Source organism: Zootoca vivipara, chromosome 5 (genome assembly GCF_965207765.1).
Source record: "Zootoca vivipara chromosome 5, rZooViv2.hap1.1, whole genome shotgun sequence".
Lineage (NCBI taxonomy): Eukaryota > Metazoa > Chordata > Lepidosauria > Squamata > Lacertidae > Zootoca > Zootoca vivipara.
Window position 1 is genome coordinate 33,893,192 of NC_142588.1, and position 25,681 is coordinate 33,918,872.

General features: G+C 41.8%; 1 protein-coding gene across 10 annotated transcripts in view; it reads right to left on the bottom strand.

Annotated features, from left to right (window-relative positions):
* Window positions 1-25,681, bottom strand: part of PLCE1 (phospholipase C epsilon 1) — a 129,697-nt gene that overhangs the window by 9,570 nt on the left and 94,446 nt on the right. For 7 of the 10 annotated variants that reach the window (XM_035137907.3, XM_035137904.3, XM_088670331.1 and 4 more), the window contains 21 exons: window positions 23,766-24,441; window positions 23,011-23,193; window positions 21,067-21,184; window positions 20,305-20,467; window positions 19,905-20,027; window positions 19,668-19,804; window positions 18,708-18,946; window positions 17,412-17,473; window positions 17,163-17,328; window positions 14,632-14,739; window positions 13,689-13,805; window positions 13,410-13,568; window positions 13,139-13,268; window positions 12,201-12,266; window positions 11,263-11,387; window positions 8,992-9,109; window positions 7,105-7,236; window positions 4,940-5,233; window positions 3,624-3,787; window positions 2,831-3,092; window positions 841-959 (listed from right to left, as the gene is read on the bottom strand). In XM_035137907.3, the coding sequence (XP_034993798.3) occupies window positions 841-959; window positions 2,831-3,092; window positions 3,624-3,787; window positions 4,940-5,233; window positions 7,105-7,236; window positions 8,992-9,109; window positions 11,263-11,387; window positions 12,201-12,266; window positions 13,139-13,268; window positions 13,410-13,568; window positions 13,689-13,805; window positions 14,632-14,739; window positions 17,163-17,328; window positions 17,412-17,473; window positions 18,708-18,946; window positions 19,668-19,804; window positions 19,905-20,027; window positions 20,305-20,467; window positions 21,067-21,184; window positions 23,011-23,193; window positions 23,766-24,441 (3,661 nt within the window). Of the gene's footprint in view, window positions 1-840; window positions 960-2,830; window positions 3,093-3,623; window positions 3,788-4,939; window positions 5,234-7,104; window positions 7,237-8,991; window positions 9,110-11,262; window positions 11,388-12,083; window positions 12,126-12,200; window positions 12,267-13,138; window positions 13,269-13,409; window positions 13,569-13,688; window positions 13,806-14,631; window positions 14,740-17,162; window positions 17,329-17,411; window positions 17,474-18,707; window positions 18,947-19,667; window positions 19,805-19,904; window positions 20,028-20,304; window positions 20,468-21,066; window positions 21,185-23,010; window positions 23,194-23,765; window positions 24,442-25,681 lie in introns of all 10 variants that reach the window. The other 3 variants (XM_088670332.1, XM_035137906.3, XM_035137908.3) reach the window with 2 other exon arrangements.

A 25,681-nucleotide genomic window follows, 5' to 3' on the forward strand; every position in this document is an offset into this window, starting at 1 on the left:
AAAACAAGGAGGGGCTTCCTGACTGACGTAAAGACTGGCCAGTCAGAGCACTGTAAATCCAGCTTCTGCTCCAACCCAAAAGAACAGTATGAGAGTGAAAAATGCAGCCAGTTTCCATATCTCTTGTGGGTTTTGGACTTGCTTATCTAAACGGTATCATTCTTATGCAGGCTTCCTCAACCTCGGCCCTCCATATGTTTTTGGCCTACAACTCCCATGATTCCTACGTAGCTAGCAGGACCAGTGGTCAGGGATGATGGGAATTGTAGTCTCAAAACATCTGGAGGGCCGAGGTTGAGGAAGCCTGTTCTTATGCTTATACAGTGGTACCTCGCAAGACGAATGCCCTGCAAGACGAATTCATTTTGCAAAAAATTCGTCTTGCGAATTGCGGTTTCCCATAGGAATGCATTGAAATTTAATTAATGTGTTCCTATGGGCAAAAAAAGAAATTTCAATGCATTCCTATGGGAAACCGCGATTCGCAAGACGAATTTTTCGCAAAACGAATTGACTCGCGGAACGAATTAAATTTGTCTTGCGAGCAACCACTGTAGTATAGCTGTACAATTATATTCAGCCCCCATGCACAGTATAGGTGGTGATTTATTCTGATAGTTTTTACTCAATTGGCGCAACATTATTGAACATTCAAAGACACATGGAAATTCAGCACTGGAGTTGATTTACTGTCCCTCAGGAGATACTCCCCACCACCACCACCACCAGAGCATTCTCATTTCTCACAATGCAGGAACCAAAGGCATCCTTTGCCTCCTTGGAAGAATCTTCTACACTGACCAGGAGAGCATGCTGACAAATCTATTAGAAATAAATTACCAAAGAAGCAGGCACCATGTTTCCAGAAGGATGCTCTTCCATTCTTCGACTGTTAATAAACAAACTCGAGATTTCTAGTGCTTCATTGTGCAGGCTCCGTAGCTGCAGGTGCCTGTATCCTTAAACGACATAGTAACACATAATTGGAAGGTGGGAGAATAAACCAGTCAAATAGACTACATGTTCCTAGGTTATGTACGTTGCAAAGACAAATGTAACAGTAGCCACTTAACTGTCCCTGAAGTCTAAGGAAGCTTGTCATTTCCTCTTTCATAAAATATCTATTGGCTACAATCCAGAGAAGCTCTGGGAGTAGACAAGGGCTGATGAGTGCATACCAGGACATTGCGCTATTTTGTTTTGAAACACAGCTCCCCAAGCCACATTGAGGGCTACTGTAGAGGTTCCTGTGAGAATTATTTCTCAAGTAGCATATAGGGGCCTGCTTGCTATAATGTACTATCACCCTGCTCAAAACATGCTGTATTAGGTGGGCGGAAAACAAATAAATAAACACAGGTCTCCTGGTCTATTAAAAGTTGTTTTGAGTGATTTACCTTCATAAGACTGATTTGAAAACATTTGCCCCCTTACATTACAGAAGCACCAAGGTATTTAGACTGGCCATTGCAATTGACGCTGCTTCACGTGAATGGCTGCACTGAAAATTATGAGATTGACACCAGCTTATATACATGCTAAAACTTGCCTAAAGATTGCACAAATATTGTAGACACCTGCCTGTGCTGTAGAGGGTCCACTTGCACAAAGGTCTGGTGAAAGACGACATGGGGCAGCTGTTAGGATATTTTGGAACTAATTGCCTGTTAGCTAAGATTTCAACATACACTTACTGAGGTTCAGCATGTTCTGTCTATACACATACACCAACAGGTGTAATGCCAGAAAAGTCTGGAGCCTGAGAAGTCCATTCACAAACAGACACCGTGTCCCTCCTAAAACATTAGTGTTCGAAATGCTTAAGTTCTCTTTTTTTTAACAATACACTTCTGCTGAAGCAGGGGTGGGGGTTCATTTCCTTAACCACCTGTTCCATCGGTTAGAATCTCAGGGCAGCGTACACACAAAATAGTTAAAACAGTACATTTAATAAAAGTAATTTACAACCTCAATCAATGCTTTCAACAATCATCTCAGAGTAGCAAAACACAGCACTAGTGTATCTGACCTAGAAACAATTAGGCTCTCCTGAAGGTCTGAGTTAATATATGTGTCTTGAGACTTACAGAAACACAATGGAAAACCGTAATAGATCCTGGCACCTCTTTCTGAGGTGTAGGCAATTGTTAACAAAACAAAACCCAACATAAATATTTAAACATCACATGTTAAGATGTTTAGAAAGGTGAGTTAATTTTTAATCTGTTTTGGTATTCTAACTTTTGTATGTTTTAAAGTACTGGTTATTATTTCCCCCTCATTTTCTTGTTTTATCCTTTTGTAAACCGCTTTGAAGGTTTTTCTTTTTTTACTATCAACCAGTATATAAATTTTATGAAATAAATTATTTAAAGAAGAGTCAGTTTTAGCAAGTTGTGTATGCATGCAGCCCAAGCAGCCCCTGCTTCATCCCTCCCTCCCTAGAGCGAGGAAGCAAATCACATGAGCAGCTCATTAAGCATTATATATGATCCAGCGCTTGTTGGGTTGCTTCTATCAAACAAGCTATGAACTACGAGCACGACACCCAAGAACAAACCCGGGCTTCTGACTGTGGTTTGCTTGCAGGAAAAACAAACCACACACATTGGTTCGCACATAAGCAAGTCACTCAGTGGTTTGTTTCCCTGCTGTAGGAAGGGAGGAGCAAAGGAGGGAGTGCTGCGGTTAACAGTGCTCAGATGGTGCACACACTAATTCTCCTAACCACAATGTACGGTCAGTCCTACATGCAAAAATGTTTGTTGCATAACAGAGCCCTAAGTATTCAGCAGCTCTGGCTGGGCCCTGCATACAAACTTCAATTTACCTCTTTTTAAAGCCTTCAGCGGAATGATTCTTTGAGCCATCACAGCTGAAGAATTGTTTTCAACAACTGCAAAACGAAGGAAGACTAGATCTTCAAAGTGAATCCGGAAAAGGAACTGCTCATTCCACATGGGGTTGAGAGTATTGCGATGAATGGGCTTAGTGCGGAAATGGCAGCTATCCAGCGGAATCCCAAGCACATCAACTTCAATGCAGGGGCTTCCTGTGCTGTTGCTAGGACAAACATTCTGTCCAGACACAATCTGAAAAACAAAGGCACAGAATGAAAACAGTGTTGTTCTTGTTTTAATAAACTCTCAGACTGAAGAGTGATTATGCTTTAAAGAACAAATTAATTAAAAACTGGTTTCAGAAGTAATAATAAGTAGTAACATATCTATACATAACTAAAACTGAAATGGCAGTCTGGTAATTGCTACTTGCTTATTCTTATGCAGAAAAGCAGCTGCATCTGGGCAAGGAATCAAGTGGAAAACTGCCACACTCTTTGAGGCCAGATGTCCCCCATCCAGCATCAAATTCAAAAATATGCTTCTAAAAACTGTCATGCACTTTCTGTGCTGCATCAAGTTGAAAGTTTTGTAACAACTGATGATTGTCTCCTTCCCTCTCCTTGGTCCCACATTTAATTGTAGCAATCTTACTAGCAATAATAATAATAATAATAATAATAATAATAATATGCTACATGTTAAACAAAATTATGTCATGTATAGAGTTGACTGGTTGTGTTAGGCTTATTAAAAAAAAGATTAATATGAGTTTTCACTTACTGTCAATGAATAAATAGCTGGCTCCATATTGTCCAAATCTCGCTCTAAAGGACAAAAGTGTTGATACATTGGACAGTTCTTATCCCACAAAACAGGTGGTTTCATAACATACCCACAGCCACCATTTGCTTCAAACATTGCTGCATTTAGGTGAAGAGGGAGATCTATAGGTAAAGCATTCAAAGTGTTAACATTGCCAAAACTTGATTGTAAGATAATGCATTTTTAAAAGAACATGGTGATTTTAAAGTGTACCATTTCATTCTGGGCATGTACAGTTGGCTTCGATTAACTGCCAAAAGGCAACGGTAAAACTGAAACTCGAACTAATCAAACTATAAGAGCTTTGAAGAAATAGAAATAGTTCACAAAAACAGATTACTATGCAGTTAAGGGCTCTTTCACACAATTAGGTTTTCACAATAACATCAAGCGAAACCATGGCTTAGTGAAAGCATGCAAGCATTCCCAAAAAGGAGATTGCTGCTGCTGCATTCCTCCACCAGTCCTGCTGCTGCTGTGAGCTAAGCAGAAGTTTGGCTTAACACAGCATCTGAATTTGGGATCCTGGTTTGTCTCCTTCAGGCAAACCACAAGCTGCAAACCCATTGGTAGCAGCACATGGTTTGTCTGAAGTAAGACAAAATATAAGTCCAGTTCATAGCTGTCAACTTTCAGATTTGAAAATAAGGGATCAGCAGCCTCACTTGTCCCGGGGACAGTCTATGGTATATCTAACAATCTAGGATAGCAGCGGGAAACGGCGCTGGAATAACGGAATTTCCAGCAAAAGGAAGGTTGACAGCTGTGGCTTGGAATAAGGGAGTTTCCCACAAAAAAAGGGAGGGTTGACAGCTATGGTCCAGTTTTGGATAACACACGAAACCAAACCATGGCTTAGCTCACAGCAGCAAGAGGAATGCAGTAGCCACAATCTGTTCTCTGGGCACTCACAAATAAACGTGTTCACTAAGCCACATTTGGCCTAGTGTTATGGGTGAACCAGCTTATATCACTCACATGGCCCAGAAGCTGTAGTAATACACAAGATAGAAATGACAGTATCTAAAGCCAGCAATGGCCGCTCCTAAATCTAGAAACGTTTGGGGTTACAGAATGACACATGCATTTGTGTGGATGCATGTATTGTTTGAAGCCACCATTATTTTTTGCGAAACTTGAGTACCTCAACGTATATTCATTTTACATCTATAATGACGCCAAGCAAGGAAATGCAAGATATAACCAAAAAGGGAATGGGTTTCTTGTAATGTTTCAAGCGCACATATCTTTTAAAGGAATGAGTGTGCCCCTACCATCCGTTTGGTAGTTGAGTGCCACCAGCTGTACCCCATGTAACCAGAACAAAAGGGGATGAGGATTGGATGAGTCAATGCGGGTAGCAGCCGGGTATGTCCTCAGCAGCTGGCAGGTGGTATGTTGTATCAGCTTCTGAGAATATCGCCTGCACAAGCGCTTGGCAGCATTTTCATTCAAAGAGGAGATATGGTAACACCGAGGTGTCCTTATTATAGAACTGAGAGAAGTTGTCGGGCTAAGAGCAGGTGAAAAGGGCTCTTCCCAGATCTGCCGTGCACTATCAAAGGCACCTAAAAAAACCAAAAACATACAAGTTACAGATGCACAATCTGGTAACACCACCTTGTCTTCCCCCCTCATCGCCAAGAAGAATATACTGGTACTAATAGGAAACAAATGCATGGTTCTCAAGGAACCATGGCCACAATAGTAAGGAAATCTTATGCATCACCAGAACTCTAAAGACTTCTCTGCAGGGAATTCTGTTCCTCAGAGCTATGGCTTCATAATTTGGAAATACTGCAGATGAATCTTCAAATAAACTACAACAGGATGTCTAGTTTTCTTCTCTGTGACTTAACTTTGAAAAAAATATATTCCCCCCCCCCATTCCTATATTTTGGTAACGGTAATGAGGTAAACATTAGTAGAAGATAACTACCAACATGATCTGAAGGAATAGTGTAGCAACCTTGTGGAAGCTAAGCAGGTCTCGAGGCAAGATTTTCTGAAAACCCCATATAAACTGCCCTGAGTTCAATGATGGAAGGAAGGTGTAATATAAACCTAATAATTTAAAATAAATAAATCTGCACATACATACTAAAAATAATAATAAAGCAGTGCAATGATGAATGAATCTCAGTGCAGACACAGAATTCAGACAGATGTGAAGTTGCAAATTTCTTGACCGTGATTTAGAAATTTGGAGCGGGCTGCGGGATTGCGTACTTCCTATTCTACTCTTACCTCCTACCTAGAGCAAACATACCACTCTGTTTGCCTTAAACTCAATTTTTAGTGTAACATTGACCATGGTCAATGTTGATGAGGTTCTTCCACTTAATTTGTAATGGATTTGAAAAACGTGGTGGGTGTTAGTGTAGACATGATGGCTCCATTGTCTGGAGTGAGAAAAACCACAAGCCTGGATTTTGACAGCATGCAAAGCCAAGCCATGGCTTCGCTAGCAGCAGCAGCAGCAGCAACTGGGCTATATAAAACATTGGTTTCTTTCTTTGGCAATTGAAATATTTTCATTTTACCATTCCCTTTCTGAAAAGGGGGGGGAACACCTTAAAAGTGATGAAGGGCAACATTTATCTTGCTTTTCTATTGACATCTCAGAACTAAATGGAGAATATCACTCCCCTTTAGTCAGAAATCACAACTGAAATTGATGGACTATGCTGAAATGGCTAAACTCACAGAAAAGATCAGAGACAATGATAATGAGAAATTTAAAAAAGAATGGGGAACGTTTATTGTATATGTACAAAAATACTGTAAACAAGTAGAAACATTGGCAGGCTTTGATTAAACATTTGCAAGCAGTTAAAAATGAGATAAAGAAAGGAAATTTGAATTGAGATATTAAGGTTTGGTAGTGATCAGTTAAATATTGATAAAATAATGAGAATAAGAATAAGAGGTTTAATTATGCAGAAAATGTATACATTCAATGAACCAGAAAAGGAAATGGAAGGAAGTCAGGAGGTTAAAGAGAAGCTTCAAAAAGAAAAAGATGATGTTTATATATTGAAAAAGTGTTAAAGTCTTATGTTTATATTGTGTGTGTGTGTGTGTGTGTGTTACTGTTTTCTTTTTCAAGAAGAAGTTAAAACTGTAAAATTAATAAAAAGTTATTCATAAAGAAGAAGAAAAAAGAAAAATGGTTTGCCAATCAGTAAAATTTAAATTACAATGATTACATTTATATTTCTTGCAATTAAACACTGTCCCAACAGTTTATTGCTTTACAGTAGGTCTTTTATTTACAATGAAGTCATTTTAATTGTTGCACTGCTAATGGAAAATTATTTCAAACCCTGCGTGCTGCATGTGCAGAGCAATACGTTTGATCTTTAACTAGTAGGTCTGCTATATGTGTTGGATTACACAGTCAGTCCCTGTGATTGGTAAAGGAAGATGCTGACTTTACCTTTTCCAGATGCTTTGGCAAGCATTGCTGTCTCCCCTGGGCTCAGCCTTCCAGGATTGTTGCCAAAAATGGACTTCCTGCTCTTTCTTTCCTTTCCTCTACTAGAGCCAGATGGATTTAGAGTTGACAGACCTAATTCCATACAAAATAAAATAAATGGACTGAAAAACACAAGCGAGTGGGCATGATCCCCCCTTTCAAATTTTCAGTTTATTCTGAAGGCTTTATAATCTAATGCTAATGTCTTTTGCAGGAAAACGCTAGTTTGTACTGCATACGTAGACAAGGCGACGTATAAAATCGTACACCAACGTTCCAATATGGATGTCTTTCAAAGGCATGTGAGCTTCAACTCACACGCTAAACTCCCTCGCTTTCAAGAGCTTTCTCATTCCCTTCTGTTTGCAAGCTGAAAAAATGTGTTTGTGTATGAACCGCCTTGCTTGTGTCTTGGAGCAACACAGGGATCTTGATTAGGGCAAGAGAACACCGGGGCTTGGATCCTAACTTCCCAGAGTTTGACTTGTGGAAATGGACTTTCTCATTCCCCTCCTGCCTTGTGGACCTTCTACAATAGAACTGCGTACAGCAAGGGGAAAACTTTGCATGATGGGAAAAGCCTTCCCACTCACGGGTATCTTTGGACCCAAGCGTATAGGAACAGCAATTGTCTCAGATTTATTTCTGAAACAGGACGACAGGTTACCTTGTGCTTTCATCCCCAACGCACCATATGGAAGTAACCCTGCCCCTGTAACTGCAACTGCATAAGGACATGCATGTGTGAAACAGGCTGTATACAAATACAGTCAGCAGCAATACCTATTTATCAATATACTTACGTTGGGGTCAGCTTCTTCAATGAAAAGAAAATGGACAAAAATGCATTACAGCAGGGGGGAAATTGTTGCTTGTAAGCCTTATGCAGCATTTCACTATAACACAGCAGCTAAATAATGGAGTATTTCATTCCTCCACAGTGGCGAAGCTGCATGCTCCAGCCTCCGGCACCGGGGGCAGAGAGCAGGCGGGGGCGTGACTGGCGCGTGTCTTAGGGGGGTGGCATGTCGCCTACGGGGGTGGTGGTGTGCATCCTGGGGGCGTGGCACACCCTCGCGGGGGCATGGCACCCAGCACAGTGGGGGGGTGCGTGTCCGGGGCGGCCGGGCCGTGATGGAACCCCTCCCTGATGGTGCTGGGGGCGGTGTGCTCCCCCCCGCCCCCTGTTCCTCTGCCAGTGTTCCTCCATACAACAAAATCAAGACATGTCTGTTCTATCTACAGTGGTACCTCTAGTTACGAACTTAACTCGTTCCGGAGGTCCATTCTTAACCGGAAACTGTTCTTAACTAGAGGTGTGCTTTCACTAATGGGGCTTTTTGCGGCTGCTGCACTGCCGACACACGATTTCCATTCTCATCCTGGGGCAAAGTTCTCAACTCAGGGTAACTCTTCCAGGTTAGCGGAGTTTGTAACCTGAAGCGTTTGTAACTTGAGGTACCACTGTATTTCTCTAGTACTTGTGCAAATCAATCCTCCTTGCCATGGGTTTTTCCTATAACCAGTCCACTGTAGTATGGTTGGTTCTCTACACATTGTCTATACTTGCTCCATTCCAATTTACTGTTTGTGCTCCTATCCCAATGTAACCCACTCCTTCGGTTCCCTAGTTGGACTGTAGCCCAACCTGCACAGAAATTATTAGGGGTGTGTGTAAGAGATAAATGGAGACCCAAGTTTGATTTTCCACAGGGCATTTCTTATTCCTATTCAAGACATCCCTTCTAGGGAGAAAACACTCAGAATCAAAGCTAGTTCTCAGCCGCCATAAAATGGGAAGATAGAACCCAGTTTTTTCCCTTTATCATAGCTTGTTTCGAAACTTACCAGGAAATTTCACAGCTTGGCAGTAGATGACAAGATCTGACAATTCTGGTGCTATTTGTCGGCTTTCTTTTTTATTTTGAGAAAGATAAAATTCTTCCCCTAATTCCATGTCATAAACCTATATATCAAGTCAAGTGAAAAAGAGAGGATTTCATCATATTTAATATATGTGCACAATGCAGTTTAATTATAAGCAACATCACTTATATGGTAGAACACTGTTAATTTGCAATAACAGTATAGATGTCCCCAGTCTTTTAACATTTCTTCTTCCCCACATTCAGCCACCAACCCTTCCTCTAGATTCTAAATCTACTTTCCACCAGCCAGCAGGGAGAGATTACATAGGAACTCTACTGCCTCTAACCTCTTAGCAGCCGGAGACAGGATGAAATTACCTTAGTGGAACAGGGACACTCTGCCTGATCCTACAGTTCCCTTCTCACATGCTATACCTCCCTTTCCACTGGCCTGGTGAATTATATGTACTTTCCCCATTGCAGCAACTAAATATTACTACACAAACATATGCCCGAGATCTAAAAACAAATCAGAAAAGGATAGGCTCACTTTATTAAAACAAATTCAAAAATATTTAACAGCAGTATTCCCATCTTGCCTATATATATATATATATATATATATATATATATATATATATATATTTATTCCTATATGCATATGACCCCTGTTTAAAACAACAGGGCAGTGTTGTGCAGTGCAGTGCAGCACACTCACAGAAAACAGCATGAAGTCAAACCATCTGGCTTAAATGGTGAGTTTATTCTGGCAGACAAACCACAGTACTATTATAATTCTCCCCTGGAAAAAGGGTCTGCTAGTTCCAACATTCTGTACACTTGTGTACACAAACGGGTCTCTGTGGTGGAATTCATAGACGTCAACAACATCCACTAAACTGTATTCCAAATACTATTGTACAGGAAAATGCAGCTATTTTTTTTTTAAAAAAATGCATACATGCAGTGGATAAGCCTCGCAACCTGAAAATGCACAGTATTTTAAAAATACATGGCATTAGAAATAGCTTGTAATCACCCACATTACTTTTTAAAAATTAAACAAAGGTCCAAGGTGAAGACACAGAGGAAGGCAAGGTAGCTTTAGCCCATTTATCAGCACAGCTCTTTCCAGGAGAATCTCTCTCTCTCTCTCTCTCTCTCTCTCTCTCTCTCTCTCTCTCTCTCTCTCTCTCTCTCTCTCTCTCTCTCTCTCCCCCCTCCTCTTAGTGCATTCTGTAGCTGTTCTTTGCAATCGCAGGTCTGCACCATCCATCTAAAGCACATGACTTCCCCCAAAGAATCCTGGGAACTGTAGTCTTCTCCTTACATAGCTACAATTCGCAGCACACTTCACAAACTATGCTTCCCAGGGTTCTTGGGGGAGGGAAACCCTATGCTTTAAATTCAGCTCAGCCCAGTGTTCTATACACATTAGTGTATTATCACGCCAATGGAAAGCAGCTGGCTTGTAAGGAGAGGGGTTTCACTGGCTGAGGTCAATAGAAATGCTGTAAAACAGTAACGATGCCTCAATGGATAAAACACTAAACAGACTGGGGAAAACAGCAGCTTAGGATGCAAGCAAAGCCAGTCCCACTATCAGCTTTCCTAGGCAAGAATCTACTTCATCATACATATAAAGTAAATTGGGAGGGTAATAGGTGTGTGTGTGTGTGTGTGTGTGTGTGTGTACACATACACGCTGAGCAAAGTGAAGACAAAGTAGTATTTGACAAAGTGAGACTGAAAAACTTTTGTTAGGAAGGCAAAGAAATTGTCCAATATTCAGCCTAAACAAAATTACATCTGTTGAGCCATCGAAACACTACTAAAAGAACAGCTGGACATCAAATGAGGTACGATTTATTTCTGAGGTGAGAGAACCACCCTTATTTAAACTATGAGGTATCTTTTATGAAACAAAAGAGAGGAAAAACCTCAGAGGGGCACAAGAAACAATAAAGTTTATTGTGGAACAAAGCACTAAAAACACTCAATGGTGCAAACGTAACACATGTCTACTCAGAGGTACGTTCCACGGGGCTTTGCAGCCTAACACATCCTTTCTTCCTCAGGGGCAAGTGAATGGCACACCAGACATGAAGGGAGTAGATCAGGGCATTTAAACGTGGATCTCTGATGCTGCAAGAGGCTGGTGTGTTTTTAAATTTCTTTGTAAGTTTCCGTTCTAGACTGCAAGCCACTCCCTGTATGGAAGCTTGGGGAAACAGATATGAACAAGTACTACCTTTCCTTTGTTGTTGTATATAGCGCTTTCTGTTTTCTTTATTCTCTTTGCAGTTTCTTCGCTATATTCAAATTGAAGCTTATCTATGGTTAACTTATTCTCAGGTCGGTCTTCCAAAATGTTATCTGGAAAGTAAGCATTATCTGACTGAAGAGTTGAAAAGGCAAATTTTATTTCAACTTAATGCTTTGAGTAAAAGCAGCCAATATTATTATGAATAATCAAAATATTAAACAGGCAAATAATTTCTCCTTCAATGCAATGCTCTTATAAGTGCGAGTCAGTTTTCATCCTACCTTTTTGAGCTTAGCCAGTATTCTCTCAAGATGCAAAGCAGAAGCTGATTTTCCACTTTAAACCATTTGTGGAATGATATAATAAATTAAGCTGCATCATCATTATTTTTTAATTACAAATGTTTTAAAAGTTTGCTGCCTCAAATTTTGTACTCAGCCCTGTACATGAGACATTACTTTGCAGATAAGGGAGTGGGGTGTGACAGGGGACTGAAGTGCTTACTAAAAAGTTATTCTCATTGTTCTACCCAAAATTATAACCAAAACAGAAAACTATATTTGTGTATTTTAAGTCAATGTACATAAACGTGATTCACCAATCTATATAGCTATAACCAAAGTGTATAAATAAGAAACTAGTGTGGAACATGCAAACATTGCGATCCTCAAAAGTAAGTAATGGAAAATTATAGAAATGCAAAATTGTGTTTTTACTAAAATGTGAAATTCAAAGAATGCATCTAAGTTGGGAAATGCAGTGCTGAAATTCATGCAGTTGTTATGCTTGACCAAGTGGCCTTTTACCTTCCTGGCTGTTAGGAGCAGGAGAAGCATTAAGGACATCAGCTACAGGAAAACAGAGTCAGAAAGGGAATAAGAGTAAAGGAAATTAAGAAATAAAGCCAGAGAAATGGAAATTACATTCAAACTGTGTAGAAGCATCATCTTCGACACAAAAACTTGAAGAAATGCTGCAGGGATATAAAACTGAAAATGCTAACTATTAGAACACAGAGTGTAAAGATGATGTCAGACTTTATATAAACACATCTGAATCTAGGTTAACCCAGAATGGAGGTGATTTCATAGCGTGAGAATTTAGAAAACCCATGGAAACAGGCAACATACTAAGTATGCTCAAGATCTGGCAGAGAATTTCATATTATAGATATATGCTCAATGTACGTATCATGAAACTAGCTGAAAAAGGCCCCAACTTGAATGAGCCAATCGACACATACTATGATTCAAGTCGGCAGGAATCCAATAATACAACAAAATGTGCCTTCTGTTAATCTGTTTTGCGCTGTGTGTCTACCTATTCAGATAGATTATCAAGTATAAGACGGGCACTATTTTCCTGGACAGTATAAAACATGCTTCCTAGCCACGGTGTTTTTATTTATGGTACTGAGTAGACTTTCTGAAAAGCTAAGTCCTTAGAACAAAAGCTGCTTTGTGTTGCTGGAATACAGTTCAGAACAGACACAGTACATATAGAAACCCAACTTTAAAATATCCTTATTTTAGTACACATATCCAAACAACCACCTTATGCAATAACAGAAATGATTGCTATGTTTCCTAATAACATTCTCACAGCTACGTCACTATGATGATAAAACATAATTCCTTTCCCATCCCTTCCCAGAAATCATAACCTTTTCTTATTATTTAGAATGGATATGAAAGACAAGTTAAAAATGAGTCGTGTAGTGACAAATGCTTAAAGGTTGTAACTGAGTAGGGGGTTTTTTTTTGGAGGGGAGGGGAGGTAACTTTAAGTGTGGTTATGGTTGAAACTGTGCCCATGCCATAAATCCAAAAAATGCAACCCTATAATAAGTACGTTTGTTTACCATCCGACAGAGACTCATAGTCATAGTCATATTCATCTTCCTCATCTTCTTCTTCTTCGTTAGCAGTGGAGGGGTTCCCCACATTACCACCATTGCTTGCCTGAGCCTGCATGTATGCCAGCTGATGAGCCTATTATATTAAAATAACATTGAAAAATACAATGGGAAATTCATTTAGCAAATGAATTGGGTAGCCAAGGGTGCAATTGACAATCCAAAAAAAGGACTGAGTGTGGCAACTCTCAAATATTTTTCCAAAGAAAATTCGCACCTTCTGTTTTAATATATCCACTGGAGTCTGATGAGCTTTGAGCTTTTTGTTTTTAAGCAGAATCTTTCTTCGCAGTTGGTGGGGAGAAGGTAACATTGGGTCGTCGGAAAAATCGCTTTCAAACAAAAATTTAGTCACCAGCTTTTCTTCAAACGTATTCTGAAACATCAGTTAAGATATAAAGTTAAGATATAAAATCATATAAACATTAGTTAAGATATAAACTGGATCAAAATTCCTATGCCATGCTGAATGGCATTATTCTCTCTCTCAACCTACCTTGAAAATGTCAGCCATCTTTCGCTGCTGTGGCAAGGAACAGTGGTTCTCAATCGATATGATAACGGGCATGTCTGAGGTGGTGAAAGCATTGCGGCCGATAGCTTCGACAACTTCCTGTAAGAATGAAAACCAAAACAGGATTACCTAATTATTCTATGCCATTCTGCCCCACAAATTATTGAAGGAAATATAGCATTAAATATGCTACCCCCAGACAGAAGGAGGAAAAGTGATGTGCAAGTGGGTGACAATGCCCACTTGTCAAACTTGGCCTGTGGAAGGTGGAGGGAGGGAACTTGTTCTCCACCCCTGTTCCAGACAGAGATAGCCTGACATATTGGCAACCTCTGATTTAGGCCACTTTAGTACACTGTATATGTTGGGTCATCTCTGAAGTCTATTCAGAAACTTCAATAGGCACAAAATATTGTTGCTAGATTGGGAGTAGGCTATACACCTCACCAGTCTTGAAACAACTGCACTGGCTCTGGGTCCATTTCCTAGCTTAATTCAGAATGCTTATTCTAACCATAAACAGCTGGATATTTAAGAGACTATGAATTATTGGATGTCCCCAGTCTGAATATTCTCCTTGGAGGAAATTCTGTCCCCACTACAACAGAAGTGAGGGGAGAAGGGACTGAGGACTGGGCCTCTTCAGCTCTGGCATTTTGATTGTGCGATGCTTTCCCAGTGGTGACTCTTCCTGCCATCATGCCATACATTTTTGGTGGTGCCGAACGGAGAGAGGGGAGAAAGAGGGTGGACAAATCTCACATTAGAAATATTTCCATAAGAAATGATGGAAATTGTGTACTCGTTATGTGAACGCTTGCCTAAGGAACATTTCCCAAGGAACGCACAGTAAGCAGGACCTGAGTGTCTTTTTCCACAAGAATAATTTCTACTACAATAGACATTAGTATGAATATACATCTACCTTAAAAGGAATCTTCGTAGTTAGTGTGTGGCCATGATAAATCACAGGCATTCCATCATCACCGTCCCAGCAGTCTAATTCCACACTCCGACAGCCTTGCAACAGAACCTGAAACAAAACAACAACAACATGGTGTTACATTGCTTCTACAGAACCATACATTAATTTAAAGGGCTGAAGTTTCAAACTTTTCAGTGAGCATACTATAAATGACATACAAAGGATAGGGAGATGGAATACAGTGAAGTGCTGTAAAAACACCTGATCAAATTCCTGCACCACTGACAAGTGTTGCTGAGATGGCTAGAGCACCAGTGGCGGAAAACTCACTCTGAATCGGACCAGATACGGGTTAGAGCTCAATGTTGAGCCTACTAAGCGGTGACAGCAAAGAGGACCTTCTTCGCCGCTTCTATTGCATCTGTAGAAAACAGCAGCAGGAGACTCTTTCAGGTGGTTCGCAATCTATCGGAACCACCTTCATCATCGGGGCCTGGTAGGGACCCCAAGATCTCCTGCAATGCTTTTGCAAAGTTTTTTTTGCAGATAAAGTTGCTCAGATTCGGAAGGAGGTAGACTCCACCGTGGGAGAGTGCCGGAGCCCTGTCTAGTCATGTTATATGGGATCAATTTCAATCTGTTACATTCGAGGATGTGGACAGGCTACTTGGATGAGTGAAACCAACCACCTGTCTTCTTGATCCTTGTCCATCCTGGCTGATAAAAGCAAGCCGGGAAGGGCTGGGCGATGGGCTCTGTGGGGTGCTGAATGCTTCCCTCTGTGAGGGAGCCTTCCCAGGCCCACTGAAAGAGGCAGTTATTAAACCGCTTCTTAAAAAAAAAAACATCTTTAGACCGAGCCAATATGGCCAACTATCGCCCAGTCTCAAATCTTCCATTCTTAGGCAATGTGATTGAGCAGGTGGTTGCTGAACAACTCCAAGCACGCCTGGAGGATGTGGACCATTTGGATCCCTTCCAATCAGGATTCAGGCATCACCATGGGACTGAAACTGCCTTGGTCGCACTGGTCGATGATCTCCGGTGGGATAGGGACAAAAGTGAGAGCTGTTTCCTAGTTCTGCTGGATCTCTCAGCGGCTTTTGATACCATCGACCATAACATCCTTCTGGACCATCTTGGGCTGGGAGCTGGGGGCACTGTTATACAGTGGTTCCGCTTCTTCCTCCTGGGCCATGTCCATAAAGTGGGGGGGGATGAGTGTTCAGACCCCAGGGCTCTCACTTGTGGGGTGCCTCAGGATTCCGTCCTTTCCCCCATGCTTTTTAACATCTACATAAAGCCGCTGGGAGAGATAATCAGGGGGTTTGGGTTGGGTGTTCATCAAAATGTGGATGATACCTAGCTCTACCTCTCTTTTAAATCAGAACCAGTGAAGGTGGTGAAGGTCCTGTGTGAGTGTCTGGAGGCGGTTGGAGGCTAACGGATTGAGGTTGAATCCTGACAAGACAGAAGTACTCTTCTTGGGGGACAGGGGGCGGGCTGGTATGGAGAACTCCCGGCAGCTAGACTGGTGACTGGGAGCGGCTGCCGAGACCATATAACACCAGTCCTGAAAGATCTTCATTGGCTCCCAGTACGTTTCCGAGCACAATTCAAAGTGTTGGTGCTGACCTTTAAAGCCCTAAATGGCCTTGGTCCTGTATACCCGAAGGAGCGTCTCCACCCCCATCGTCCAGCCCGGCCGGACATTGAGGTCCAGCGCCGAGGGCCTTCTGGTGGTTCCCTCGCTGTGAGAAACCAAGTTAAAGGGAACCAGGCAGAGGGCCTTCTCAGTAGTGGCACCTGCCCTGTGGAACACCCTCTCACCAGATGTCAAAGAGAAAAACAACTACCAGACTTTTATAAGACATCTGAAGGCAGCCCTGTTTAGGGAAGCTTTTAATGTTTAATAGATTATTGTATTTTGATATTCTGTTGGAAGCCGCCCAGAGTGGCTGGGGTATAAATATTATTATTATTATTATTATTATTATTATTATTATTATTATTATCATTATACACAAGATATAACTCAAACTATGGAAAGGAACACTTATCTTCATGTGGGTTACTGCCCAGAAACAAAGTCTAAAATATTATGTAATATTCCTAGAAGCAACAAACACTTTTCTGAGTAATGGTGCTGCTTCAAAGTCATACTTTCAGCAGAACTTGCATTATTCTGAATGGTGCTTTGACATTTAAATGAACCAACGTATTAGCTCAAGTCTTTCCTGTGGGAAAGTCTAATTTTAGCAGGTTAGATCAGACTGGCTAGTGTCTAAAGCTGTGACTCTCAAACCAACCCACCCTTTTTTGTGCCTTAAGAACAAAGCTTAAATATATTATTTAAAAAAGCATCCGAGCACAACTGTGCACACAAGCAGTTTTTCCCACAGATCTTGTTTTTCCTATGCTTTACAAGCAAGTATTCAGGACATTTAGGTTTAGAAAGCAGGGGGAAGGTCATGCTTTTTTTGACATTCCAAACAAACAAACAAATTCTTGGAAAAAAGGGGAAAAGGCACCTGGCTGTAAAGTTCTACTGAGGATTCTCCTTTAAGCTGGTGTCCCGTGAGATACGTATTGTGTGAAGACTCAATGTAATAATATGACAGAGGGAATAGCAAATCTTCAGCATTCTCTTGAGACTCGTTGTTCATGGACGCAAAATTATCTTTGTCCATCAAAAACCTAGAGATACAGAAGGCTAAAATTCATAAAAAGAAATGCAAGGTAAGTTAAGAAAATATCAAAGCGATCTTACAGGTGATTACCGTGCAAATCCTTCAAAAGACATCAGTCCCTGCTGGCACATGCTGATGCTGGGTTCAAACTTCTGTAAGAGGCAGAAATGTCGATAAATGGACTAAAATAAATTGGCATTACAAAAATAAAATGCATTTAGAATGATGCTATACACAGTTTTGGCAACGTAATTTATTTGTATCCAGCTAATGCATTACTGAGGGCAGAATTAGGCATGATGGTGTCAAATTCAGGTCTTCAAATGCAGGTCATGCCCAACACCTGTAAAGCAAGGCATGGACCTGGGAAAAATGACAAATAGTAGACAGGACGGAATACTGAAACTTTCTTCCATTTGCCGGCCCCAGACAAAAGTGACTGTCAGAGAGGCAACCAGCACACAACACAGTCACTAATGATTCGTGCCACATGCCCCTTACCTGGCCTGCCCCACTTCTAACACCATAACTCCAAAAACTATGGCAATGCCTCCGCCCTGCTCTCTCCTGGCTGCCAATTTATAACTAGGCAAAGACCACTCTCACATGAGAAAGGAAGATACAGCAAGCACAGCTAATATCGGTGGGGGGAGACGCTACCCACATTGGTCCAGAAGTCAAGCCCAGGAGGTTTCTCGGCCAATCAGCCAGCAAGGGTGAGCCAGCTTCTCTCTGCTAGCGAGCGGTGGGGAAAGGCCAGCTTCTTAAGGAAGCTTGCATACATCAACTTGCGCAGAAACACTCCACAAATTTATCGCAGGTCTCCCATTAATGCTTATAGTGATCCCTTAGTAAAAACTCCAGATTCAGCTTAGATGTCTTTAAGAGCAACATCTGTGTGATGTCTGCATCCTCCTGGAGCTTTCAGGGAGTGAGCTGACCGAAAAGGTTATGTTAAATTGGTACACTGGTGAGATGTCACCAGTTCTTCCCTTCCTAACAGGCTTGCTTGCAGCTGTTTATTTCAGTGCCCAGTATGAGTTTTGGCCATATTCAGCTACACTCCCAACTTTTTACTGCTGAAAACAATTGGATTTAACAACATTGAACTTTAATTGGACTGGGGAAGGGCCATAGTTCACTCTCCAGTATCTCGGGGTACAGCTGGGATTGTCCCATTCTGAAACCCTAGAAAACACTGCCAGCCAGAGTCAACAATACTGATGGGCCAATAAATATTCCTCAGTACAAGACAGCTGTGTGTGTTCCATATTCCCTATGTTACTGATGCTGCCACACCAGTTTAAATATGGTGGCTGCTCCTGGTTCTAAGAGAGGAATTAAGAAGCCCTGTGATTAGCATCCCAATAGCTTAGCATTACACACCTGAATAATACTGAGGATTTCATCATATGTGTAGTGTTCTCCTTGGCAATTTACTAAGAAGTCATTGAGTTGCTGGATGCCCACTCCAAATATACCCAGAGATGTGCTCTCTACTCCAGTGCCATTAGTAACAATGCTTGCGGCAGCAATAGCGTCAGAAATTTGTCTCTGGTTGTCCGATAGCTGCTGTCTGCTCTTAATGAACAAGCCCAAATCAGATATGTTCCTAGTCAGTAAATCTGAAAGATAAAAATATGAACACAAATGCTTTATACGATGGTCAAGCTGCTAGTTTTAACTTTTAAGTCCTAAATGGTCAAAGAACTTTGAAGGAACACAGCTGTAGATTTATTCTCTCTCTTTTTTTCTGGAGACGCATGTGGTGCTGTGGTCCAAACCATTGGGCCTCTTGGGCTTGCCAATCGTAAGGTTGGCAGTTGGAGTCCATGCAATGGGGTGAGCTCCCGTTGCTCTGTCCCAGCTCCTGCCAACCTAGCAGTTCAAAAGCATACCAATGCCAGTTGATAAATAGGTGCCGCTGTGGTGGGAAGATTAAATTGTGTTTCTGTGCGCTCTGGCACTTGTCACAGTGTTCTGTTGCACCAGAAGTGGTTTAGTCATGCTGGCCACATGACCCGGAAAGCTGTCTGTGGTCAAACGCAGGCTCTCTCAGTTTGAAAGTGAGATGGGCACCACACCCCATAGTCAAATTTGACTGGACTTAACCATCCAGGGGGTCCTTTACCTTTTTATTTATTCATTATTTGTAGAACATTTTTTTAAATCTGTGAAGCGCTTTATAAAACTTAAAAATATTTTTCTTTCAACAACTGTTCAACGAGGCATGCCACTGTTCATATCTTACAGAAATGGAATTGAGAAGGTGACCTGACCAGTACTAAACGCTTAGCTCCCAGGTTCAACTCCAACACACGAGCAAGTCAAATTAATTTATCTTACCTAAATCTGGCTGAAGTCCATTTGTGTTCTCATCAATCTTCAGAGAGGTATACAGTGGAACGGAATCAGAACCCAATCGATTGCAGGGCACAGCGTATACGTCAAAAAGATCCTTCAGATCCTTGCGGCTTCGAACGCTGTTCATATATGATGCATTGTATTATCAATTATTGTTAAAACATTGGGGGGGTATTTAAAAAAAACCTCTCAGGTAAGAATCAATAAAAGAGATCTCACCTGAAAGACTTGAAGAGCTCTACAAACTCAACAAAACTCATGTTGCTATCGGAAACCATACAGGTTTGGAAGCCCTTCAGCCCCCCTTTTCCTCTTCCATGCCAGCTGCTGCTGCTCCACGTGCTAAAGAAATAAAGGTATGTAATGGAAACTAACACTGTGTCTACACACACACACAACTAAAAAAGAAGTCCATTGGTTTGCCAGCTAAAAGTAAGTCACTTATCGACTGCTAATGGGAAAAACTATAAAGGCATTCCAGATGAATCTGTGGGTTTCAGGCACCTCAATCTCAACTTCGCAGCCAACCCTCAACATGGACTAAGGAGATATCTCGGTATAGGTTTTAGAATTTCAGCACACAAAAAAACCCCACATGTTCAGTGATGCTTTCTCTTACCTGGGTTGACCTTTTATTGATGATGACATCACAGGAGAAGACATCGGCCTGACAGGTGACGAGACCCCGGGTGTTACATTAGGTGGTACTGAGCTAATCAGGGATTGTGTTCTTCTGGAAGGCAGAGTGTTGGTAGCAGGAAAAGTAACCAGAAGAGTTGGTTCTAAGGAGGAAAGGAAATTTGTATCACAGCATTTACATGTCAATAATACCCCTTTTTTAAAAATAATAATTAATAAGAGCCCTCTTAGAGCAGCAAAAATGAAACTCTCAAGAAATAAAATATAGCTAAATGAATATATTTTACTACAGTTATCACCAGTTTATGATAACGTGGCCAAGTTTTCATGTTGCACAAAGTCATTCGTCAGATATGAAATACTGAAGAAGAAGGCAAATGATTTTTTAATTTATTTTTTGCAACTCCTACGCTTTCACCCAGGACTGGGTACAGAGGGTAGTGATGTTGCTGGCCAGCAGCCAGCAGGACTCTAGACTGAGTTTTCTTTTCTTTTCTTTTTTCAAAAAAGCAAAATTATAGTCTTCCTAGAAAGAAAGCTATACACACACATCAATGCTTCGACCCCCCCTCCCAAAATACTGTAGTCTCCTACATTGCCCCCAAAGCTGTTCCTAAACACTGGAAGCAGCTTGAGAAGCCACAATCAAACAACAAATAAGGGATAACTCACTGCTTGCAGATCCCCAAAGGATTATTTGAGGTCCTTTGCAAAAGGAACACAAACAAACGAAAGCACTTACCTGCTTCTTCCTGCTCATCAATATCCTGAGGGTCTGAACCACTTCTACTCCGATTTTCCTTAAAAGGTCTTGCTTTTCGGGTTGCCATTTCATCATCAGTGCCATCTCCACTTTCACCCTTAAAACAGTGACCTTCGTAATGAACATCTTTAGAAACAGTGCATATTTAAAACCAACATCCATTTTGTAAGTTACAAAGCTGTATGATGAACATTTATTCAAGAAAGCTATCATCAGTTTGCTGAGACAAAAGGGATACAGGCAGCACATCAATGAAAATTATCATTAGGTATTCATTTGAGGTCTAAACAAGGTGTTTCATCCATGGATGAAACCATCCAGAGATCCATGGATGAGAGCCCATGGGGTTTTTAAATGTAACTTGAAGGAGGGAAGGGCAATGATCTAGACTGGAGATGCAATACTTGTGGGATGGGGATATTAAGCCTTTCCTCTGTGCACTTTGCCATGGAAATTAATCCTCAAAGCTGCTGTTTGCCTCTCAGAGCAAAACAGACATGTACCAATTTGATACCTGTATATTCTTCCTCACCCTTACAGGGCAAAGTGTAGTTTGGGTGGGCTTCTCCCTAAGAAAGGGGAGAAATGGAAAAAAATGGCTTTTTAAAAGCCTCCCCTCCCTGCAAAAATGCCATAGTCCTGATCCAAAATGAAGGGCTCCATGTTTGCTACTGACCGTTTTAAAACACAAACAAGCCAACCCACAGGCAATGCCCCTGAATGGATACAGGAACGGACCATTTTATGAAGCCCTTCAGCTGGCTGGCTTGCCCTGTCCCATTGTCATAAACCAGCTGAATAGGTTATCAATTTGATAAGGAATTTCACTAAATCTTACTCTTTGCCCACAGGTTCAAGCCTTGATTAAGAGTCTTGCAAAAACTTAGAAACCGAATTTTCTACATATTATCCATGTTTAGATGTAATGCTAAATAAACCATGGCTTAGTTCTATATGAATGAACCAAGCCTTCTCCTGGGCTTCTATGTTCCTCTGTCCTCCACTGGAGGCATTCAAGGGTGGGGAACCTCCAGCCAGTGGGCCATTTGGGACAAGCCACACTCACCCTCCCTACACGTGACAGCATACAGGTGAGTATGGGGTTTGACCATATGGCTGACCAGCTGGTTGTTGAGAGTCTTGGAAGCCCTATGCAAAGCAGGAGCCCAGTACTAAGCATGAGCACGCTCTCTTCACCAACAGCCAATGTAAAGGGAGAACAATCCTACTTAGTGCCGAGTTTGGGAGCACAAGAGCGCTCCAGCCCCCTGAACCCAACACTAAGTGGGACCCAGCTGCCCATTGGCTGATGCAAAGGGAGACCAATCTTGCTTGGTGTGCCAAAGAGCTCCATGCTGGTGGGGCTGATCCTGCTTAGCATGGAGTTTGGGTGCGCCAGAGCTCCCCGAAGGAACTTCCTCTGTATGTCCTCAAAGTGTTACAATCTATTAAGAAAACGCTTTTGAACTTAAAATTTTTCCACTGCCTCCTGTTTCAACCTTCTTCTTTTTTTGCAACTCCAGTACAGAATGTTCATTGGCAGGTGACCTTGATTTTGCCTTTCCTACAAGTGCTTTTCTCATTGAGTTATATTTTCTGGATAGGCAAAAATACTACACATGCTTCAGATGTAAGATACTTCCCTTCTCTTTGCTTTCCATAATAAAAAGTCTCTACTCAGATGTAAAAAAGATACCACCCATAATATTCTATTTCAGTTTAAACATAGGCAAACCTCTGTATTATTATGCAACAAAAAAACCCACTGTTTGGAAGTAAATTATATGCAAAGAACCTGAAATAGAGGGACAATCCCCCACCCCACTTTCTGTTCTGGAGGTTCTCCTGACTCCCCCCCCAACAAGCCCTGTACAATAAACCTTCAATCATGCCTCCAACAACATTAAATAACAAGCGTCCTACCCTCATGAGCACTTTCTTCTTTTTCTTAGCTGTGCTGATTCCTAGTGTGTTGTTTCTCTGCACACTTGGCTTCTCTACGTTTTTTGTCAGGCTTCCTGGGCTTGTATTTCTTGTACTCCAGCGCCTCCCTCCAAACAATTCAACGGCCTGAGCCAACGTTGGGCCTTCATATCGACCGTCCTCCTAATAAAAGTCCTCAGCTTTATTAAAATGCACAAGATACGGGATTTTAAAAGAAATATAATGGTGTGTGGTGTTTTTTTAACTGCACAGAGCAGTTAAAACTGCACAGGGACTAACATGAGCAGCTAATAGAATTATGGAGTGAGTAGTGATGAGAATGGAAAAGAGATTGCTCTAGGGAAGGGTCCCCAAACTAAGGCCTGGGGGCCGGATGCGGCCCAATCGCCTTCTAAATCCGGCCCACGGATGGTCCGGGAATCAACATGTTTTTATATGAGTAGAATGTGTTCCTTTTATTTAAAATGCATCTCTGGGTTATTTGTGGGGCTACCTGGTGTTTTTACATGAGTAGAATGTGTCCTTTTATTTAAAATGCATCTCTGGGTTATTTGTGGGGCATAGGAATTCATTCATATTTTTTCCCAAAATATAGTCCGGCTCCCCACAAGATCTGAGGTACAGTGGACTGGCCCCCTGCTGAAAAAGTTTGCTGACCCCTGCTCTAGGGGTTCAGTGGGCGAATTATGGCATGTGTTCTGCCTGCTAGGGAACAAGGAAAATCAACAGTTTACCTGGTAGAGGCTGACATATTGTTTCCGCAGCCACTGCAATCTCTGATCAGGAAATCTCTTCATCTTTCTGATAGCATTCATTAATTCCAGCAATCCATCAAAGAGCATTTTAGCAGTATATTTTGGAGCAACGAAGTGCAACAACTTATTTTCAGTCGTTTGAAGACCGTATAATAGTGTCACACCATTTTCTTTAAGGGACATGTTGCAAAGTTTGTTCTGAACACACACAGCATGCATATCGATGCCAGAATGCCCCATATACACAGCCTTTGTGGAGAACAAGTCTAAGCAACCCTCCACAAGTCCATTTAATCCAGTATTGCCGAGAAACTGAAACTTCCCAAGGTCAGCTGTGCTACCCAGCATGCTCAGCTTCACTTTAGAATTTGCAGCGCAAGCAGTGGTGGGTTTCACCCACGTCAACGTACTACTGTCAGGCTGAAGCTGAAGGAAGCACCGTGCTGAGATGTGTGTCTCTTGGTCATAATGTATGACTGTTGCGCCTTGCAGCATGAACTGGTGGATGTCTGCTCTGATTGACAGCACATACCAGGGGATAAGTTCTATTCCATGACTAAAAGCTTGCTGCTGCTCCTCAGCTGCCTGGGTAGTCCATTCTTTGAATTGCTCAAATATGTCGCTTTCAGAATCTGACAGATCTCCTGTTAGAAACCTGAATAGAAGCAAAGATACAACAAGTCTTTCTTTAGCATACGTGATCACAGAACAAGCTATTTCATCATGGAATCTCTGTGAGCACACAACTGCATTCCTTCACATATGCGAATGAAGGTAAACCATTCCTAACCTGAATCTCAACAATGACTTTGTTCTGTCAGGAGGAGGAAGGACTGGAGTAAACATGCCACACAGGTGGACGGTATTGTTCAACTAGATGGCATAAGTTACCCTTATTCCAGGCAAATGAATATTAAATCCATGGAGGCAAAACTGCTCCAATAACACATTCGTGCCCAAGGCTATGGAGGTCTTCCTTCCTCTTCCCTGCTTATGCCCTACTGGTCTCCCTCTAAGTTTCCAAAATAGGGCTAGAAAACTCCCACCCTGTGAGCCTAATTAGACACAGCAGGAGTCATAATTTGGCCCCTGATGCCATTTCTGTCCAACTACAACCTATTTCCCCACACCTGATGTCCCAGGTTATTGTTCTATACATTGTTCCTTTGCAAGTAGGGCCTCCTCTATCAGTATTTCCTCAAACTTTGATCTCCAGCTGTTGTTGGACTACAACTCCCATCATCCCTAACCAGCAGTACCACTGGTCAGGGATGATGGGAATGGTAGTCCAACAGCAGCTGGAGACCCAAGTTTTTAGAAACGGTGCCTAAGTGTTAATGGGGAGCTCCACTGGGATCAGCTGCATTAGGGAGTTCCTGGTGGGACTGTTTGTAAAGGGTCACTGGCAAGCAGACTTTAAACGGCCAGCTCTCTGCACCCATCAACTGATCAGCACGGAAAGCCAGCTCTTTGAACTCTGCTGGCATTTACAAACATGCTCCAGAGAGGATGGCTCTTCCTGCTGATTAATGCAGGAAACCAACCCTGTGATCTGAGTTTTCAAGTGGTTTGGACAAAAGGATTTCAGAGGGGATGGCTTTCCCTGCCTATCAGCTGATGGGTACAGAGAGCCAGCCCTGTGAATTCTTTTTTTGTGGGTGGTTTGTATTCAAAATGCTTGCAAAGGGATCTTAGAGGAGAGGGTTCTCTACACCTTAAACGACCTCGGTCCTATACCTGAAGGAGCGTCTCCACACCCATCGTTCAGCCCGGACACTGAGATCCAGCGCCGAGGGCCTTCTGGTGGTTCCCTCATTGCGAGAAGTGAGGTTACAGGGAACCAGACAGAGGGCCTTCTCGGTAGTGGCCCTGTGGAATGCCCTCCCAGCAGAAGT